This window comes from Podarcis raffonei, chromosome 2 (assembly GCF_027172205.1).
Source record: "Podarcis raffonei isolate rPodRaf1 chromosome 2, rPodRaf1.pri, whole genome shotgun sequence".
Lineage (NCBI taxonomy): Eukaryota > Metazoa > Chordata > Lepidosauria > Squamata > Lacertidae > Podarcis > Podarcis raffonei.
Window position 1 is genome coordinate 73633208 of NC_070603.1, and position 13655 is coordinate 73646862.

Here is a 13655-nt window from a genome sequence, read left to right on the forward strand (position 1 = left end):
ACAGAGGAAAGCTTCAGCTTCCTTAAAAAAACACAACAACCTACAATTATCTTTGCAGAGGAGTGGGGTGGAGGAAACCTATGGAGAAAATGGAAGGTGAAACTTGTGTGGGGTTACTAAGAATTCAGCGCTCTTGTCTTCATGGGAAATAGGACTGTGTGCATGTGTTAATCATGTGTGATTGGATTTAGCCCACTGTGCTCACTATTCCCACTTCTGGAATGTGGCCCCTGACAGCTTTCCACTGCAGTAGTGTGGCCCTCTGCCCAGAAAAGGTTCCCCACCCATGAGTTATGCTTCTGTTCCATAGCAAGGCACTTCTGGAAACATGGGAGAGATACAGCAGGTACAGCGTACTCTGAACCTGTGCTTCCCTTCAGGCATTCCTTTCCATGCTAGAGTGTTTTAGCCATCTAGCTATTAATGTTTTTTCCAACCATGTATGCAAAGCAGCTAGTGATATTGTAATTTATTGACTACATTTGTATCATACATTTTCTTCAGTGAGCTCCAGGTCATTTACATAGCTCTCCCTGCTATTTTATCGGCAGAACAATCCTGTGTGGTAGGTTAGGCAGAGATAGTTGCTGGCCCAACCTCACCCATTGAGCTTCATGGCTGGGTGGGGATTTGACCTGTGTCTCCTCAATTGCAGTTAAACACTCTGAACCGCTGTAACACAAACACATATTTTTGCTGGCATTTGCTACCACCAGATGTGGCATGGTTATCTGAATTGAGTATCACCTGCCTCTTTAGGCATCTGGGATCTTCCTCTTGCATAGCCACTGGATACTTCCTGATATGTGCAGATCACAGTTTTTGAGTATTTATACCTTCCATTTAGATTTGGGTCAAAGTGAGAAGAGACAGCCTGGTCTTTCTGCCCATTCAGGGGAATTAAGCATTTGCTTACCAAGGAAATATACAAATGGAGGAGAGCTTTACCCTTGATCTCTCTATCAATATTTATTAGCCCAGGTACATGTTGCCACAGCTATTAATTATAGTAAGCAGATTGCTTCCCATGAAGGCAAAATTAAGATATGAAAGCCAGATACTGTACTTAGGTTTTAGTTTGTTTGCATTCTGCTTTTCCTTAGTCAACTATTCCCAAACGGGCTCACAATAAATATTTACTTATTATCAAGATACATAACATTTGGAAAAATGTATTGTAGGACATAAAAAATTGAAATAAGACAATCAGCAATGCAATAAGCACAAGATTAATTCATTACTACAATGAAATAATCTAGACTTAATATATAACAAGAGCTGAACCAAAATTAAGTGACCAAAAAGTAAATATATACAAATAAAGTTAATGCACTTTGCTGGTGTTGCTGCAGAGAGCAGCCTGACCAACAGGTCAGAGAGGGCACTGCCTTCTCACAAAGCTAAATGGTTCACAGCTGACTCCTGCAGAGGAGACTTGCAGCTGCAAAATGGATGTGCAGGAGAAGACAGTGAGGTTACATCTTTTTCTCCAGCCTCCCAGAAGTTCTGGCTCCTAGTGCTATTCTTGGTGCATTTCAGGTGCTCACTTGTGCCCCAATCATTAGTGCATGTAAAGTTAAGAGTCCCACAAAAGTAGTACATGCAGCCCAATTCTATTTATGCTTAATTAGTGAGTTTAATGAAACTTAGTGTTGTTAAGATTGCATTTACAGCACATTTAATATGTAAGTGAATTGTATATGTGGAGGCTTACAAAAGAAAGAACAACCCTGTCAGCAAAGTTGGGAAAGAAGACAACAATGACAACATGGGAAAGTCCATTGTTAAGTTAACACAAGCTTTGCTCCCAGTTCAGTAAGCAGTTAAAAAAGTAGATGTTGAGATACAAAGATGCTGTGAGCCTTTGGAACCAAAAACAGTTCAAGGTTATGTTGCTGTAGGCGGAAATGCATATAAGTCATCAGTTCCTGTCTCTGTCTTTGTTCTCTAGTTGCTCAGAAATCATGAAGGAGACTCAGGTATTCAAAGTATAAACTATGCAAACCCCAACAATAATTGTTGCAGCTGTAGTTGCAGGCCAAGCTAAGCAACCAACTCACCAAGCTTCAGTTCCTGGTTGTTCTTGGACCATCTAATGTTACAAGAGAATGAGAGAGAGAGAGAGAGAGAGAGAGAGAGAGAGAGAGAGAGAAGTGGGTAGCATGGATATTTCTTTCAGTGGTTCAGCTTCAGAAGCTGAAAGACAATGCAGCCTTCTAAGCTTTTCTTTTTCTTTTTTCCCTATAAGAAAAGATTACAGAATAAAAAAATGCACATGATTGAGTTTAGGTACACATCAGATCTGTTAAGCAATGCGGATGCCTTTAAGATAAGTGGGCATTCGCAATGCCTTTTGCCCATGAAGAATGATTTAACTGCCAGAGAGTGTGTTGCCTATTTAATAAAGATGCCAGTATATTTCTTATCTACATTTCTTGGATCTGTACATACCTGGAAGCTAAAATATATAACCTTATTGGATTCTAACTTAAACATGCTGGATCCTTATCTTGACGCTAGTAAGAGTGTATATTGAGAGATAAAAGGGGTGGGGAGTGAGAATAGTAGCTTGGCTAGTTTATGATTCCTCAGGGTAGAATGTATGGCTTGCTTTTTGCGAGGAGATGGCAAGAATACCTGACCAAGAAGCTTATGGTAACATGACAGCTGCCTGGCCTTCCTATAGTACAGGGATAAGGAGACTGCCCTTCTAGATGTTGCACTCCAGCTTCCAGGAGTGGCCGACAAGGAGGGGCAGTAACACACAGCTGGTCACTAGCATAGGAGGGGCAGCTTAGCAGGAGGGATATGGTGGGGAGTTGTGACGGGGCCAGGAGGGCATGGTGGGAGACAGATTTCCCATCCCTACCGTAGTCTTACGAGCCTGATTGCCATATTTTAGCTTTATACAGTGGTACCTCGGGTTACATACGCTTCAGGTTACATGTGTTTCAGGTTACAGACTCTGCTAGAAATATTACCTCGGATTAAGAACTTTGCTTCAGGATGAGAACAGAAATCGTGCGGTGGTGGCGCAGTGGCAGCAGGAGGCCCCATTAGCTAAAGTGGTGTTTCAGGTTAAGAACAGTTTCAGGTTAAGAACAGACCTCTGGAATGAATTAAGTACTTAACCCGAGGTACCACTGTACTGAGCACTGTCAGGAATGACAGACTTTAGAGACAGGAATCTAGAATAAGTTCCTTCTTGCCGGATGGAATCTACCATGTGAAATGCCGATGGTGACTTTTTCTGATGCTTGGAACTGGGGATTCAGCACCCACAAAAGGTAGTGTAGCAAAGAGGAATGCTTCGTTGGGTCAGTTTGCTCGAAGTGGTTATTAAGGGACTTTCTATCCAGAATTATGAATGTTTTCATTGCTCAGTGAATGGTCAGAGGAGAGAACTGAACCTGAGCTGCAGGAAAGGGCAACCAAAGTGCTCAAAGGCATGGAACCAACTCCCCTGTAAGGAAAGGCTGCAAAGTTTGGGCTTTGTGTGGGGACATGATCAGTGGGGAACATATCAAGAAGGGACATGATAGAAGTGCCAAATTATGCACAGTGTGAAAAAACAGGCCATCTCTCAATACTAGAACCCGAGATAATCCAGTGAAGCCGAATGTTGGGATATTCAGGAAAGACAAAGGGAAACGCTTCTTCATGCAGCACAATACTGTGGAATTAGCTTCCACCGGGTGTGGTGTTGGCCACCAACTTTGAATGGCTTCAAGAGGAGATTAGACAAATTCAGGGGAGATAACCTTGCCAACAAAGGTCCGTATAGTAAAAGCTATGGTTTTCCCAGTAGTGATGTATGGAAGCGAAAGCTGGACCATAAAGAAGGCTGATCGCCGAAAAATTGATGCTTTTGAATTATGGTGCTGGAGGAGACTCTTGAGAGTCCCATGGACTGCAAGAAGATCAAACCTATCCATTCTTAAGGAAATCAGCCCTGAGTGCTCACTGGAAGGACAGATCGTGAAGCTGAGGCTCCAATACTTTGGCCACCTCATGAGAAGAGAAGACTCCCTGGAAAAGACCCTGATGTTGGGAAAGATGGAGGGCACAAGGAGAAGGGGACGACAGAGGATGAGATGGTTGGATAGTGTCTTCGAAGCTACCAGCATGAGTTTGACCAAACTGCGGGAGGCAGTGGAAGACAGAAGTGCCTGGCGTGCTCTGGTCCATGGGGTCACGAAGAGTCGGACACGACTAAACAACAACAACAACAAGGCTATTCGTGGCTAATAGTCATGATGGCTGTGTTACTTCCAGTGCATGAGACTTCTGAATTCCAGATGTGGGGAGCACAAAGAGGTCACTGCTGTCACACTTGTGTCCTGCTTGCAGGCTTTCCACAGGCATCTAGTTGACCACTGTAGGAAACAGAATGCTGGATAAAGATAGGTGTTTGCTCTAATCCGGGAGGGCTCTTACATTCTCATCTGGCTCCTGGTCAGTAGCTTGCAGAGTTGCAGATAGTCTGTCATGGAAAACCAGTGGTATCAGTTTTAGCTTCAGTAGTACAGTGCTTCAAACTTCGCATTAGGGAACATTTGAAATCTCTCTGTCATAGGACTGAATGTTCTTTTTCCTTCCCACTCCACCCATTAGGGAAGGTACTGCCTGTCCAGTTGTTTGTGCTTTGGAAGAGGGTGGTATATTTGAGCATTATGATGAGTTACTGTAAGCTACTGGATTCTTGGCCAAGTGCACAGTGTAATTCACGTCCTCTGTTCCAGGATGCCAGTGCAATATGTTCTGGGTGAGTGGGATTTCCAGGATCTGACATTCAAGATGAAACCTCCGGTCTTCATTCCTCGACCAGAGACAGAGGCAAGTCATCATAAGGGACAAACCTCAGCTCTTCTCCAGAGTGCTGCATTGCTACACACATACGGCCACCTCCACTTGAAGGAAGCACAATATTAAGCAGTCCTTCCCCTCCCTCCTTTCTCATGGGTGGTCTTTGCTACCTGGCCAGTGGGAGAGGTGAGCACCATCATAAGCACAGTCTTTGATGAGGTACATATTTTTACCTTGGTCGGTTGCAGCAAATCTCAGATAGAAAATCTTTAGAATATATGTAGTTGATTTACTTACACACACACACACACACACACACACACACACAAAATGGCAAAGTATGTATGCAATGACCCAGCTCACGTGTAATGTTAAGCCAGACCATGAATGTCCAGGCTGCTGGAGACAAGATCATGACCACTTTGCTTCTCCAGTTTTGCTTTGGCTGCTGTGAGCTAAGACATGGTTTGGCTTAAAGTATTGTCCAAACCCTGGTTCATAGTTTGTCTTGCTCCAGACAAACCATGAGCTGTAAACCAAGAACAGACCTTGGCTGCAGCTTGTGTGTTAACTGGAGTGAAACAAGCAGCCCCTCCCCTCCCACTGGTCTTCCACTCAAGATTGCAGCCACTCCGGTTATTTTTGGGTTGTGCTTATTATTATTTTTTAAAAAAAGAATTAGAAGGGGGTGGAAGGTTGGAAATGTATGTGACTGAGCGTCACATGTGATTTTGGCCTGATTTTCACGCTCCTTTTCCAAACTGACATTCCTCTGCTCCAAGAGCAGAATAGAAAGTAGGGCAGGACAATTTCAGCAGTAACTTGGCACAGCCTAATTAAGAATTGCAAAGTCAGAGTCCCTTCCCTGTTAACCTCCAACCCTTCAGGACTCCAATGATCTTTACATATGTGGTGGTCTTTACATATGTAAAGATGGTGCTCTTCTAATAGTGTTCAATTGTGAAATTCTGCTTTTTGTTTCAAAAATGTATATAGCTCTTTTGAGGTATAAGCTACCTCTGAAACAATATAAAAACAAAACAACATTGTTGGGTAGAGCTTAAACAGAGAGGTTAGACTAAAGAACAAAAACTTGGGTATATGAAAGAGGCACCATATGCCTCTAAAGTCCAAATTATTTCTCAGTTTTGCCTAACCATGAGGCAAAGTATATTCCAGAAGCAAAGGTCCCAGAGATCACAAAATATGGTGTGAGCCATTCAAGAAGGTGGGGTTTCATCTCATAATTTTCTGGCTCCTCTTTAGTTATCTTCTGTATTCTCCTCTGCTCTATCCAAGTGGTTTCTAATGTGCTTTTTTCTCTTCTGATTGTTCCTTTTGCATTTTGCTGTTGCTTAAAATCACAAGACCTAGAAACCTGAAGTTCAACCTATGGAAAGTTCACTGAAGTTTCCAAGGTTCTGTGTCCTCAGGACTGGAAGTTGAAGTTTATTAATTAGACAAAATGAATGCCTATGTCCCATACAAAAGCAGGAACTGCTTTTAACTTTGGGATCCTTTGCATAGATATCTACTATTCTAACAAAGAAATCCCAGCTTCAAAGTATCTGTTAATATTTTGGGTGCCAAATCCTTCTGTGCCGAATGGAACTTACAAGATAGTGGATGGCCCAACACAAGTCTGTCTGGTGATATCGCTGTTTTCCATGCTGTGTTGTCACTATCTTCACGCAATATCGTTCCCCGCAATCATTAAACAAATGCCTGCTGTGTGTGATGCAAGTGTTGATAGTAAACACAAGAGTGTGTTGCTTATTCTGCCCATATGTTTGCATGATCGATGTTTGCTCGTGCCAGCCTAGTTTGCAATTCAGTGCTGTGTTTGATGTGAACCATTGACTAAGTGCTAACCTCTGTACTTTTTAAAAAAAGCAAAAACAACGTATTTGTAATGTGACCTCCTTTTCAAGCCCCAAAGCCCTTGAACTTCTTCCCTGATCCTTCTCTTTGCTAAAGCACGTAAACACTGGTTTGGCCTGATCTGAACCTGTGGAGTTTTCAGTGTTTCTCAACTGGCTGCACAGTTTGTAAGGGGATATATCTGATCTGCTTGCCAGTAATTCACATTAAGCCCCTTGGGACTTAGGAACTGCAGTTTGAAGGCATCATTTTAGAACCAGATTGTGTAGAATGGCTGAAGGTCTTCCTTTCCACCTAGCAGTATGGGACTGATGCCAGTTGACCTTCCAGGAATATTTCACTGATTAACAAGAACACCTGGAATTTGCCAGAAATTGGGGCTACCAATTTTAGAGAGACTTGGGGAGGGAGTGTAACTTGCTAACAAAAAACAGCAGCTGCGTAAATGATCGTGGTGGAGGAGAGAATAAATAAATAGGGAAGTGTTTCCTCCAAAATAACTACATGCGAGATTCAGAATTTAAAAAGAGCAGTGTAACCATCGTAGAGCTGCTTCTACTCTCAGCACAATTGGTTGTTTCGTCACCTCTTTATTTTCCGTGTTGTCCTCTCATCACCCAGGGAAGAGATCACGGCATGCTTAGTTGCTGACCAAACCATCAGTTTTTGAACTCTTGGACTTTGCTATATTTGCAGGTTGCCAAGCACCAAAGCAATAACACAGATCTAAATTCGGAAGGCAGAGCAAATCCACTTCCATCTGCTTTTGGATCGTTTTCTATTCTGCTGTTTCTAGACATAGTGCAAGCTATCAACAGGGAAGTCTTCAATTGAAATCTTGCCTCAGCTGTAGTTGCATGTAGCCTCAGCCCTCCATCCCTCTAGCAATATCTAATTTAGTCTACCTTCCAGGAACGTTGTGAGGCTTTATCAGAAACACTTTGAACACTTTAAATTTAAAAATAAATGTTGTTGTTTTGTTGTTGTTATTACGAATGCTTGCTCTCATGCATTTGTTGGTGCTTTAGATGCACAGGTCTGGTGGAAAGAATGTCCACATCTTTCGCACAATAACCACATGGATTTAAGGTCAAATTAGGAGATGGATACTTGAATATGAGTGGAGGGAGAGTGAGTGTTCAAGCAGTGAGATAATGCCATATGTATGTGTGACTTCCTGTAATTGCCAGCATTTCATTTATACATATAAACCTGTTGCTCAGGCTGTGTACTTGACCAATTTCTTTAAGCAAAGATCGTGGGCTGCAAGGTCATTATGTAGCATTTGAAAACAACAGGATTTCTCTTGCAGGTACTTACCCTGGAATTTCATTTGAACTCTGGCTGATGAAAGAATTGCATTTCTAGTGTCCAGATTACCAGAAGGATCATACAGTGGTACCTCGGGTTAAGAACTTAATTTGTTCTGGAGGTCCGTTCTTAACCTGAAACTGTTCTTAACCTGAAGCACCACTTTAGCTAATGGGGCCTTCCGCTGCCGTTGCACGATTTCTGTTCTCATCCTGAAGCAAGGTTCTTAACCCGAGGTACTATTTCTGGATTAGCGGAGTCTGTAACCTGAAGCGTCCGTAACCCGAGGTACCACTGTATAGCATATTTTTGTTACCTGGGTAGCTGAGTTTTCATCTATGAAATACTTAGAAAACTTTCTTATTAATACTTGAGTGATACTTGGCCATTTGCCACAAACTTTCCTACGATGATCTTTGTTGATAAATTGATATAAGGGGAGGGGGCGAACCCATTTGTTCAGTGCCTGCCACAATACAGATCTACCTCTGTATGTGTGGGTAGGTGCATGTGTGTAAATAATGTTTTACTTGAGCGGGGGAGAGAATTAGAATATTGTAGGCTTCCCATAGGTGTCTGGTTGACTGTACAGAATGTTGGGCCAGATGGACCTTTGACGTAAACCAGCAGGGCTCTTCTTATGTTTTGCTTTGGGTATCTGAAGAAGTTTGGAAATAAGCATGCAGTTTTATACATGGCTACTAGGAAGTCAGTCCTACTGATTTCAGAGGGACTTGCTTTGTAGTGACTGTGCCCAGGATTACAGCCTTCATCTGATTAGATTTTAGGTGGAGAATACACTCCAACATTTTGTTGCAGGTCTCGCTTGCCTAATCTTATATTGTTGAATCCTTTTCTTTTTACAAATATTTTTTAACACATGGTCCGGGTAAATAAAAAAAAACCACAGAAATAATTTTCTGTGGGAGAAGACATGTATACCATCATCAAACCTTTTATTGGCATCACATACAAACATCCATAGCAAATCAGCACAGAATTATCACCTCCCCAGTGACACAAAACATTTGTCAAATGTCAAAAGAGGCAAAGCAGTCTAACATTACATCTCTAGGTCTCCAGGGAGATCAGACGTCAGCAATGTGTTTCAATGATAAAAAACCAGATAAAGATATTTAGCCACTAACTTGGTGAGCTCCTGATCACTCCCCAGTAATAGTAAATGTATGACCTCCAACTCTGGTTTCCATATGGGGATGCAGAGTTGATCTAGGAACTGCTGGCGGAGATCAGCATATAATTTACATTTAAGGACCATGTGTGTAAGAGTTTCCACCTGCTGGTCTTCACATGGGCAAATTCTGTCTCCTTCCACCATTCCAGAGAACCTTCCCCAAAGGGGGTTTGATGGATTTGAATTAAACCTGGCCAGCGAAAATGCCCTTCTTTCTTGAGGATTAAGCAAAAATTCAAGATAATTATGGTTAATTTCATGTGCCCAAGAAAGTTGAAAGTGAAGAGGGGAATATATTTTTTCTGCTGCTGCTGTTAGTTCCTGACGTTCAATGTCCCACAACCTTGTTTTTATTATAGCCTTGGCAGATGGTGGGGACATTGCTCACAAAAGTTCCACTGACAACCCAAATTGCTGTACCTTTATGTTAAACCGTTGTAGCCCTGGGGAAGGAAAGGGGTCTAAAAAAACTTCACTGAGGAGAGGATCTTTATCTGTTGTGAGGCAGATGTTTAACCAGCATAGACGAAATCTCGCCTAGGCAATGGTCTCTACCTTGTGTTGACCTCCCTCTAGACACAAGGCTGCATGGGATACACAATGTGGGACAGCAAAAATCTTAAAAAGGAAAGCTGCCTGCACTCGTTCTACCAGCTGGGTAAACCCTGGCAGCCAGACTGGAATTCCATAGAGCAGTTGAGCTATAATTTTGGCGTTGAAGACCTTGAAGGCAGAGGGGATGTGCGGATTACCTCTTGTTTTGAAGAAGCATATTATGGCCTGCATAGACATCTTACTGGCATTCACCGCCGTTACACGGTATGAGGACCATAGAAGCCTATGGTAGAATGTAATTCCCAGATAGTTAAATTTGAATGCCTGCTGAATGGATTTCCCACCAAATGCCCAACTATAGCTCTTGCGTGAATTCCCAAAAACCATTATTTTGCTTTTATCAAAGTTCATACACAATTTCATTCTGGACAGATAGTCAATACAGGAGTTTAGCAATCGTTTTAAGCCAATTCTGGTCCATGAGAGCAAAATCATATCATCTGCGTATAGGAGGAGTTCCCATTGGCTTATCATAATATTTTCCCCTAAATATCATGTGCTCTTATTAACTTTGTAAAGTCAGGGAGACACAGCTTAGAGAAGCATCCTGCCACATTCCACGATAACAACTTCAGAGAGGAATATTGCACCGGGTTCCCGGCCATGGCATAAAGTCAATCTAGGTGCATGTCGAAAGGTTGGCTATCGCTTGGAGCCCCAGACGGTTCCTGATGTATTTCCTCCACTACCTCTGGGGCCGCGGTTATTAGTCCGTGAACCCTGGTGTCATCACTTCTTGAACTAGCAACTGATCGTACTCGAGTTGTCAATTTGGGGGGTAAGTTCACTAGAGCTTGGAGCAATGTCAGAATTGTACTCCCTTGTAGTTTCTCCTGGAGGGATTTCCTCTGTTAAAATGACCTCTGGTGACCAAGCCAGCATTTATGGGGCGGGGCATGGATTGATGTATTAAAATGTCAATTTCCTGTAGATGAACTTTGGGGCAGTCCTGGAACACTGGGGGGAGAGTGAGTTGATTAGTGATATGTACTGAATTCAGCAAGTTTGGCATTGTGATTCCTTCCCGGGGAATTTCTAGTTGGGCTTCAGCTGAGTTCGGTCGAGGCTCAGAGCCCAGGACGTCCAGTATCCCGAGAGATATCTCTTGTTTGTTTTTAGAATATCCCCCTTGCTTCTGAGTAACTTCTAATCTAGTTTGCTTGTCATCCATATCTATATCCTCTCTAACAGACCTTTTTGTGTTCATATTCGTGCAGCCCACATTGGCCAGATCTAGGGGTTTTGCCTTGGTCTTGTTGAAATCACGCAGCAAGACTTGGATACGGTTTGTTAAATCCTCTAATTCTGCTGGAATAGTGTTAGTTGGTGTTTTAATTATCACTGTTGTTTCCTCAGTATTCCTTTGGAGCAGCAATTTCTTCAGAGGCACTAATTGAGGCCTCTCCGGATTAACTGGAGCTATAGCAGAATCAGCCAGAGGGGCTGGCTGATTTCTGGGAAGGTTTAACCTTGAGAGTGATGTTATTCTTAGCTCAGGAGTTAGTCGACTAGCAGGCTTTTGACTGCCTGATAATAAAGGCACAGCATCCAAGTCTGCAAACACCCTTCTGATTGAAATGTGAAATCTACTTAAAAAGTCACACATTTTAGGAAGCGGCAGGGGAATGGCATAGCTATGAAATTTGAGAAGCCGTCTTACTACATTTGGATGGCTCGGCAATTTTTCTGTTGTTTTTAGGTCCAAAGAACCTATGTTTAATCGCAGTAGTTCAGATAAGGAGGAGCAAACTCTTGGTCTGGTAATCCAGCGTCCTTTGTTCTCCCCATTATTTCGGATGATCAAAACTATCTGATCCAACTGCAAACACATTCTAGTGTGATGTGGGCCATTGGTCTTATTCCGGTGACAGAATTTAATCTGAGCTTCTTGGGTGCTCTTCCTTGAAGGATTGAAGGGCTCCAGCCTGCTTGGTTGAGCATTCTCAGCATTCTTCCCCTGGGGCTCAGGGGACCGCACCAGGCTCTCCTCCTTCTGACCCCTCGCCACACGATCCTCAATGCTCTCCAACTTCCAGAAGATCAATGCCGGAGACCTTCCAGTGAGTAGGCTTTGCTCTCCAACCAAGCTTAGCAATTCTTCAGTAAATAACTCCTCTGTTGCTTCAGGCAGTTTAGGTAGCTTTTGAGATGTTTTTTGGGCGGAGGTGTGGGCTGCTTGGGTTGCTTTGAACTTTGAGAGCTTTCCTGTAGGTCTGTTTTCTTTAAACCTTTTGATCTAGGGCCTTTTGGCTGCTTGGGGGGATCTTCCCAGACCCTGTCTAACTGCTGAGAATTTGAACAATCTAGGGACTGTTTGTCACGCTATGGAGATTATCCCCCTCCTCCGTTTGCTCTTCCGACCTTGATCCTAGTCCTTCAGTAGCCTCTTGTGCTGTTTCAGGAGTTATCCAGTCGGAGAAGTCAGTCAGACTTAGTTGTTTAGATTTGGATCTGGTCAAGCGGCTTGGCACGGTAAGCACTTTCTGCCACAGCAGCTGCTTTTTCTTGGGCATCAGGGCAAGGTCAAGACCCCCGGAACAATCCAAAACAGTTTCCAAGCTGGGGGAGAGGGTGTCACTCCTCAGCTGCCTCAAAGGATTTGTGTATACAATTTGAATCTATGAGCTAAATTAAGCTTTGCTGTTTATATTTCTAGGCTTTTCTGCAGCACACGCTATCCAACTGTCTTCTGTTTACGGGTTTTTGTTAAGCCACCAGAGGGCAGTCATGTTTTAAGCTGTCAAACAGCTCTTACCTTCACAAATCTCCTTTCTTGTAACTTGAATCCATTGGTCCAGTTCCTACCTTCCGAAGCAGGAGAAAACAACAACTGCTCTTCCTTGCCCTGTATCTTGTGTGCAAACTGAAGGACATTTTCTGTAGGGATTGCCAGGATAAGAGGTGCAATGCCTTCTTCTGTCAGCAAGTGTTTATGCTGGAGATGACATTGGAACCAGAGCACTATGATGGCATACAGTGACTTAGTTCACACATCACATGTTTAAACCATAGTTTTAAACCCACCCCGGTTTAATCTGAAGAAGCAGCGTGTTAGTTCACACTGCCAAAAACTATCCATGGCTGCTGTCCACAACTGTTACGTGCTACCTCTGCTGTTGCAGGCAATACGCCTCTGAATGCCAGTTGCTGAGAATGGGAAGAGCGTGGTTGCACTCAGGTTGTACTTGTGTGCGTCACATAGACAGCTGGTGAGAACAAGGTGCTGGAGTAGATGGGCCATTAGCCTGGTCCAGATGGACTCTTCTTATGTTCTTAATATGGGATAGACTGCCCTGCTTTTTCACTTGAAAAAGGCAACCAAAATGATCAATTAATGGGGGCACTGCCTTCAGGGTCAGACACAGGCCACACCTCTCAGTACCAGTGGCTAGAGATTCACAAGTGTGGGGAATGCTGTTACACTTGGGTGTGGCTTGCAAGCTCTCATGGAGCATCTGGCTGCTGTGGGAACAGGATGCTGAGGGCCTTTGGCCTGATCCAGTAGGGCTTTTCTTATATCTCTACTAGAACCCTGGGATCATCTAATGTAGCTGAATGTTGGAAAATTTAGAGCAGATGAAATGAAGGACTTCTTTGCGCAGCACTGTTGCACTTAAAAGGGCCCCGGCACGCGGTCTCCCACTAAGCAATACTCAGAGGAAACCCATTAAAACTCAATAGATATGGGTACCTTAAGTCTGTTGATTTCAGTGGGTCTTCTCTGAGTACGACTTTAGCTGGATACAACCCAAATGCCTTCTCCTCACATGAAAGAAAATCATAGGTTTTCCCCCCTGAATAACTTCTCCATGAATTTAAAAGGCTTGAATCTATCCACTTCCAGAGA

The 13655-nt window shown here is 43.2% G+C and overlaps 1 protein-coding gene across 2 annotated transcripts in view; it reads left to right on the forward strand.

Annotated features, from left to right (window-relative positions):
* The window catches only part of HEMK1 (HemK methyltransferase family member 1), a 55155-nt gene that overhangs the window by 8526 nt on the left and 32974 nt on the right, over positions 1–13655 (forward strand). For both annotated transcript variants that reach the window (XR_008328987.1, XM_053377452.1), the window contains exon 4: positions 4743–4836. Coding sequence is in view for 1 of the 2 variants with exons in the window: in XM_053377452.1 (XP_053233427.1) it covers positions 4743–4836 (94 nt within the window). In the remaining variant the exon portion in view is untranslated. The remainder of the gene's footprint in view (positions 1–4742; positions 4837–13655) is intronic.